General features: G+C 41.5%; 1 protein-coding gene across 1 annotated transcript; it reads right to left on the bottom strand.

Annotated features, from left to right (window-relative positions):
- Nucleotides 1–5,776: 5,776 nt before the first annotated feature.
- Nucleotides 5,777–7,357, bottom strand: LOC138823783 (heat shock transcription factor, Y-linked-like). Its single transcript, XM_070017345.1, has 2 exons — nucleotides 6,810–7,357; nucleotides 5,777–6,386 (listed from the first exon to the last, which is right to left on the bottom strand). The coding sequence occupies exons 1-2, from the start codon at nucleotides 7,317–7,319 to the stop codon at nucleotides 5,817–5,819; spliced, it is 1,080 nt and encodes a 359-aa protein (XP_069873446.1). The 5' UTR covers nucleotides 7,320–7,357; the 3' UTR covers nucleotides 5,777–5,816.
- Between the last annotated feature and the right edge of the window lie 580 nt (nucleotides 7,358–7,937).

The following is a 7,937-nucleotide window of genomic DNA, read 5'->3' as shown; positions in this document are numbered from 1 at the left end:
GTGCACCAGGAGGCACATGCTAACTACAAGGCTCAAGTGAACCAGAGACCCATGTGCACCAGCAGTTTCACTCTTGTCAGCAGTCTCTCAAGCACCTAGATGGGTATGCACAGCCAATTGGTATGTGCTCATCAATGCATACGACCACCAGAGGTGTACCAATAGGAGCACTTCTTTAGGAAAATATGCCAATAGCAGGCACATTGACTACAGATGGCACATGCAGGAGCATGCGCATTATGAGGCTTCTAAGCACCAGCAGAACAAAAGACTCCACAGGATATACAATCAACAGATGGCTTGCATATATCAGATGCACAGGATCAGGAGGCACAGGCGCACAGCAGCCCACAGGCACTAGCTTTTGCACACACCTGAATGCCCCAAAGTTCCAGCAGAACTTTGTGCACTTGCACACCCACATGCACCAGCACGTGCACGTGCACCAGTATAACTATTCATGCTGACCAAACTACATACTCCATGGCCCGTGCACAATGGCAAGCAAAACATTTGGTAGGCAAAGAGCATGAGGTTCAGGATTCGTGGGAACCTGTTCCCAGCAGTGCTTGGATCTTGTCGATGTGTGTGGATGCCACCTGACAGGAAGCACATGGGACTCGAGTGATGATTAGTCTCCAGGACATCAGCAAAGTGCATGGGGTGTGTGGTATGGGGTCCAATGTATGCAGCATAAGGTGAATGTGCATCTTCAGAGCCACACTCACACTCAGGCTCTCGTGCATGGCTCATTATAATTGCTATGTGGACCTGTGTTCCTGTAGGGGCATGCACACCAGGAGGTCCATGAGCAATGCACCAGCAGACACAATGGCTCCAGGAAGTGCATGCACATCAGGACACATGCCAGCAACAGCATGCTCAGGTGCACTAGGATGCTGGCATTCACCAGCAGTGACATAGGCTCCCACAGGCAGGTTCCACACATTGCAGAAGGTCCACCATCAATAAGAAGCACAAGTGCATCAGGAGTCTCACATGCACTAGCTGACAAGCGAGCTCAGCTTGCATTAGCTTTTACATGTGCATTAGCTTTTTCATGCTCACAAGGATGTTCATGTCATTAGCAGATGCACAGGTTCTAGTAAGAGCATGTGCACCAGGAGGCTCTTGAGCTGCAGTAGACCCACGAGTATCAGATGGCTCTCAAGCTACTGCAGGCCCATAGGTACCAGGAGGTGCGTGCATACCAGGAAGCTAGAGTATACCAGGAGGATCACATGTACTGGCAGACACTCAGGCTGGATGAGGCACATGCATACCAGAAGGCCCATGCACCAGCAGACATTCATGCTCCAGGAGGCACAAGTGGGCATCAGTTTGTGCACACACATTAGTATGTTTGCACTCATCAGCAGATATATGTGCTCCAGTAAAAGCATGCACACTAGGAGGTTCACACATACCAGCTGGAGTGCAGCCAGTAGGAGGCTCATGCCCATGGAGGTCCGAGCATACCAGCTGGTGCACATACATACAGAGGTGGCTCATTTGTACCACAAGGTACACAGGCTTCTATAAAAGCATGCACAGTAGAATGCTCATGGAAATCCACAGGCATAGGCACCACAAGGCCCATAGTCAACAGCAGGCCCACCTGTCTATATGCCCAGTGATGTTTGAGATGCAGATACGTTGGAGTGCAATGTGAGTAGGAGTGCTACAAGTATCAGCATGAAAAATAAAGTGGACTGCCCCAATACCAACACACACACACACACACACACACACACACACACACACACACACACACACACACACACACAGAGGGAATCAAAATATCAGCTCCCTAGCCATGCGCTTCAGAAAGTAAATTCTCACCATCACCCTCATGTGCACCATCATGCTGCTGTACACTAGGATGCCCACACCCATCAGCATGCCTGCCCATGAGCACCACTATGAGCATGGAAATGTGTACCTGCAGAACCACCTGCACCCAAAGGAGCACCAGGAGGTCCAGATCAGCTGGCGCATATGCACCAAAGGCCAAGGTGAACTGACAGGCACATGCGCACAAAGAGGCTGAAGCATGTGAGTTAGGCACATATTCTTTACATGGTGCATGAACAAGAGGAGACCCATATGCTGTGGCAGGTGAATATGGAGGTCCACATGCCCCAAACAATGGGACATGGATGCATGTCAGAAGATACACACACACCCAGCTGAACACATCTATGATCCATATGTCCTAGCACCAACAAGGGATAAGTTTTACAGGATGTGGTCCATGCACTGTTCAGGCTTACAGAGCATGTCATATGTCATGGAAGCACTGTTTCCTAGGATGCTCAGCACTTCCTACGGGACTAAGGTGCAGTCCCTGTAGGAGGCAGCCTGGGGGTGAGCCCTGGGGAGCCCCTTACCACACACCGATGCTGTCTCAAGCACAGAATGCACTTGCCCCAGGAAGGCCTGTCATGGGACCTGTGGTCTTCTGCCGCCATTCTGTGGAGATGTGCCGGCATAGCTCTCTGACTTCAACTGGGGATTATGGGAAATGAACTCTGAAGTCACCCTGTGGCTGGGACAGGAAGAACATCCTAACATTGTATTTTGCTTTTACTGTTTTATATCTGGGAACTCTTATCTGGCTGTATACTACTGGCTCCCAACTATAATCCAACTATTCAGTATACTGAGGTGTGAGGATCTTGGTTTGAAGATAGTCTGGTAAAATAAAAGTAGCTGAGAGTTTTAAATACAACTAATCTGCAAAAACATGGAGCTGTGTCTTAAGGGGTAGAAGCTCACCTCAGATTCAGAGCCTAGCCATTCAGTTCAAGACCCAGAACAGGTTCCCCAAAGAAAGGAAACGAAGGAAGAAAAACAAGCAGAGGTATGCCCCAAATTTGAGACCCAAAACTTGCTATCAATCTCTGGTGTCACCTAGTGGACGTTTCTATGCATAACTTCTTACCAGCAGATTGGGACTCTGGAAAATGACTTCTCTGGTGCCACCCTGTGGACAAAGAAGAATTGCTCCCTAGCACTAATCTGCAGGCATTCTGTCTTTCTGTCTCAATCTGTGTGTGTGTGTCAACTTGAGAAGATGCTGGGACATGAACTAAGGGTCTGCTTGTGACTGTGAGCATTTGAGCTTATGCTAGTACCCTATCACTTGAGCCATACCCCATATCTAGCTTTTTGGAGGTTAATAGGAAACAAGATTTTCATGTGTTATTCTTTTAAGAAGAGGTATGTAGAAATGTCAGTACAGTTTAACTGGGTTTCTAGAAATGTCTTATGATGAAAATAAAAACGAAACATATACATACAGTAATGTCTAAATATATGAAAGGAACTCATTTCAAATAATTTAGAGAATCTAATGTAATAGAAAGTAATTGTAGACACAATTTCTAAAGATCAGTGTAGGCACACTTGAATGTCCGTGGGTTTACTCACAGCACTGGGGAAGTTGAAGATGGAGAATGAGGCATTTGGGGCATGTATATTGAGATGCATTTTCACAAAGCAACCTAGAAAACAGCAGCAATAACAGCAAAAAACAGCAGGGGGAGGACTTGTGGAGGAGATGGGGAAAAACCACTTGTTTAAGGATACAGGTGGACCTGTTGCAACAAGGAGAAGTACAAGTTGTCATGTCCAAAACGAGCTTTACAATGTCGGTGCGAGGGGGTGGGAGAAGGGGGGAAAGGAGAAGGATTGGGATTGGGGGGGAGGGGGGAGGCTGGGAAGGGATGTGAAGGGTAAACAAAGGAGGCTGCAATGCTTGGTAAGAAATGTACGCATTATCCTGCCCGTGTAATTGTAACCCCTCTGTACAGTATGTTCACAAATAAAATAAAATAAAATTAAAAAAAACAGCAGGGAAAAACCATTGCTGTTTTCAGTGAATCTGTGGCACAAACCATTGTGTATATAATTTCCTATCAGCTGATGGAAATTCTGGCAACTGAGATCCCTAGTACCACCATGTAGGCAAGAGAGGAATTATTACCTATCACTATTCTGCAGGCATTTGAAATTTCAGTCTCTCTCTCTCTCTCTCTCTCTCTCTCTCTCTCTCTCTCTCTCTCTCTCTCTCTCTCTCTCTCTCTCTGTCTCTTTTCACTCTGGTGTCCAGCCTTAAAGTTGGCTTGGCTGGGATTATGAACATTTGTGCTCGAAGGTAATACCCAACCACTTGAGCTATATTTCTACTTCTCACTTTTTTGTGGTTAATAGGTAACACAGGTTTCATTGATGTTCCTTTCTAGACTAACCTCAGACCTCCAATCTCACATGTCAGCTTTATGAAGGTTAGGCTTAAAGAGACAATTGTTTCGATTAAGAATTTTCCTTGTAACATGTTATCTCTCTTTGTGAGCTGGGTTCAGTATAAAGAGCAGGAGACTTCAAATCCTATTTGGAACCAGAATATCCTAAGGTTTTTAGAAAATGTAGACACATTGCACCAGTTTAAGAAAGTACCTAATAATGTCTCACAATAAAAATAAGTAAATGCACATGCACATTAATATTCAAATATATAAAAATTCAACTAACTAAATGAATCTAATGCTATAGGAAGTAAATATAGACAACGTTCTAAAGGTCAGTATAGGTTCAGTTTCATACACATTAGGTTTTACTTGCAGTACTGGAAAGTTATTGATGGAGGCTGAGGCATAATGGACCACTATGGTATGTATATTGAAATGAATTTTTGCAAAACAATTCAGAAAACAATAAAAATAATACACAATGACCAAAGCAACAACAACAAACACAGGAAAACCATTGCTAAGTTCAGTGGCTCTGTGGTGCTACCCAGTGGAGAATGGGAAACAGCATCCTAGCACCAGCTAGGCATTCTGGGAAATGAGCTCGCTGTTGTTCTGAGGTGTAGTGTAATGGTCAATGATTGAATACAAAGAATACATGATAATTAAGGCTTATGACAACAGGTAGGACATTAGTTTTAGAAGGATTTTCAAAAATTCATCTCTTTAGTGAACACTAATGGAATATACCTTGTAAAGCAAGTTGTACTGAGAAATGAAGCATAAAATACGATGGCTGGATAGTGTAGAATGCTTGTTGTGGGCAATAAAATAAATCAAGTAAAGATCAGAAAAGTCAGAATTTTTCATGGAGGAATTGTGATAGAACACTAAAAAGTCCTAGAGACAAGATGCAGAAACATACACAGTAAACAAGAAATACCATATGTTAGGTGTGCTGCAATATTTAACTGTGCTTTTAATATTAACCTGTTTGTTTTCTAGTGTCAGCTGCATGTAGGTTAGCATTACTCAAAAAATACAATGTAACTGAGAAAATTGAAATAATAGGCATCTGTTTTCATAGACTATTTTGAATTCCTTTTTTCCTGTTCCTAATTTAGGCCTACCTTTGACACAGCTTAAGTGATTTCAAACTTCCTGCTCCCACTTTCTTTGCTACGATCACCTCTTCTGTATAAAGTCATCAAGTACTTACATCAGAAGGGAGGTGAAAGATCTCCTATCAAATGACTGAGGAGTACCATAGCTTGCTGTTGAAATAAACCAACATTTTTCTCTCAAGGACTTCCCTTCAATAAGGAAAAAGAAAACATAGATCTTACTTAGCATGTCACTTTATTGCTTAGATAAGAAAGTTGCAGGTAAATATTAAATATTTTCCAAAATATTTTAGTGCTTTTTCTGCCAAATCTAGTTCTCCATTGGTAGATTACTCGGGATGATGTGGTATAAAGATGATTGTTGATGAGGTGAGCTTGAAAATGGTGCAGCAGCTCTATTTGGAATGGTGGGAATGGAGAAGCATTGATTGTATGCTAGTTATAGCAGGTTGGAATCAGGAGCATCATTGAATAATACATGAGCATATCGAGTTGGAAGAGCAGAAGGCTCCATCGTCAGTCCAGTATTACAATTTTGTAAGGGATGTATTATCCGGAATTGACAAGTAGAAGTTGTAACAAAATTTATCATGTGGCCATTATCCTGGGTGTAGTTTGACAGTACATGAAAAGTGGCGACATGATTAAAAATGTCATGTTGATGTATTCTAATTGGTTCTGATGGTTGAACTGATGAGGATATAAGAGAAAAGTCATTTCTGACTACATTAGTTGAACGTGCAATCATGTGACTGCTAGAAGGCTGCTTTACTGGAGATGGCAAAACATTTCCTGCAGATGAAAGGAAATTTTGGCCATTGATTTCAGAAACGAATTGACAATTAGCATTATTCACAATACTTCCTGCTCCAAAATACTCTTTGTTGTCTACAGGTGGAATCAATGAAGCAGCTATTGGAGAAACATTTTTAATCCGGACTCTTCTCTTCATTCTTGCTAACAGGTGGGGACAACCTTGTTTAAAATTTGGATTATGGTAGCGGAGCAACTGAAACCAAAGAAGAAAGTCATTTGTAGATATTTTAATGAGTCATTGCCTAACCTAGTGGAAGAAATCAGAAACTACAAGCTAATATTATTTGTAGAGAAATCAATGTATTTTACTTTCATTACTTCAAATGTACTTGGGAGAAAACAACCATATACAATCCCAGAACTATTATTGCCTTCAAGTGAAAATATGCTTTGTTTTACAGCAACAATGACCATTGTAAGTGGCTTTATTCAGAATTCATTAATAAGATTCAAAGTTGCTACCAAATTTTTGGTAAATTCTAAATGCTTAAGCATCAGGTTGTCCTGAGGATATTAAAATTTTTCTTTTTATTAAATTTTCAGTTATTTTTAATTTGGTTTTATTCTTGTATAATGAAAGATGAAATAAGACATCAGTTAATGCCTAAGTAATTACCTTGCTTAAAGTAGAGGCTTCTTTTTCTTCAGCAAGAAAGTCAACTGAAGAAGTAGATTGTTGAAATCGGTGCTGAATTTTACTGAACCCATACAGATTCAGTTGTCGAACTAGACTTTTCATACTTCTAGTTTCAAAAATTTTGAAAGGATACTTTCTTCCCAAAATTTCTTCTTTAAAGAGATCTTCCTTAATCACAACAGAAGTTCCATCCTCACTCCACCAAATAGACTTGAATTTGTCACTTTCAACTATTTTCCAAAGTTTTCTGGGAAAGGTCAGGGAAATAAAATCATTGTTTTCATCTGGTTCTGATACACAAAATGATGAAAGAAGTCTCTGGACCCAGGGTGTCTGAGACAGAACAGGAAAAATAATTTCCTCAATTTTAGACCGTAAGTCAGCTTCCTCAGTGAGTGAGCAATCACTCAAGTAAGGTAGTATGGAGGTATCTGACTCCATAGAGCCATTTTTGGAAGTATCTGGCATGTCTGAAAATACCTCCTCCATTTCAGTATCTTTCTTCCTTGGTATTCATCCTATCTTCACAATTTGAACACCACAGCCTCAATAGACCTAACTACACAAACAAACCTAGACGAGTATAAGAATTCTATGACATCACAGGAGGTCTTTTGTATCCTAGCACCTGTTAGGTAAGGCAGTCAGAACCTGCTCTTACCACTCTGATGTTAATCCAGTTATACAAAATGGAGACTGCTTGATACATCCAGAAGTTTCAAAGTCTTATTCAATAAGGCAACAAATAAATTAGTCTCTTCAACACCTAAAATGAAAGCTGTTCCCTTCCCTCCTGACAGATTTCCTACATTCATGCTCAGACCTAGGGCTGGATAGACAGATGGGCCAAGGGTGAAAGAAATTATTCAAGGAGCTCTGTCATGTGTATCCTGTAACCACAACTACTGAAGATTTGGAGATGAGACTTATACTGTTCATGTCCAATGTGGGAAAGGATTTTATGAACATCTATCTAAGAGATTAATGCATGTGTCAAAATTAATGATGTATAATCCTCACTTATTGTGATGATGTACAATAAAGACCTACCCCAGGCAGATAAAAATCTCTGAAAATTCATCACCAGGGAGGAAGGTACATGTAGCG

Source organism: Dipodomys merriami, unplaced genomic scaffold, assembly GCF_024711535.1.
Source record: "Dipodomys merriami isolate MVZ:Mamm:240054 unplaced genomic scaffold, mDipMer1.0.p SCAF_123, whole genome shotgun sequence".
Lineage (NCBI taxonomy): Eukaryota > Metazoa > Chordata > Mammalia > Rodentia > Heteromyidae > Dipodomys > Dipodomys merriami.
Note: the sequence above shows the minus strand (reverse complement) of the source record. Positions and strands in the feature narration are given on the sequence as shown.

What these genes read in the sequence shown, in the direction of transcription:
- LOC138823783 (XM_070017345.1), bottom strand. Translation starts at nt 7,319, where the DNA reads ATGGAGGAGGTATTTTCAGACATGCCAGATACTTCCAAAAATGGCTCT. An exon ending in AAGCCTCTACTTTAAGCAAG is followed by an intron (nt 6,387 to 6,809) that starts GTAATTACTTAG and finishes CTTTGGTTTCAG; the next exon opens with TTGCTCCGCTACCATAATCC.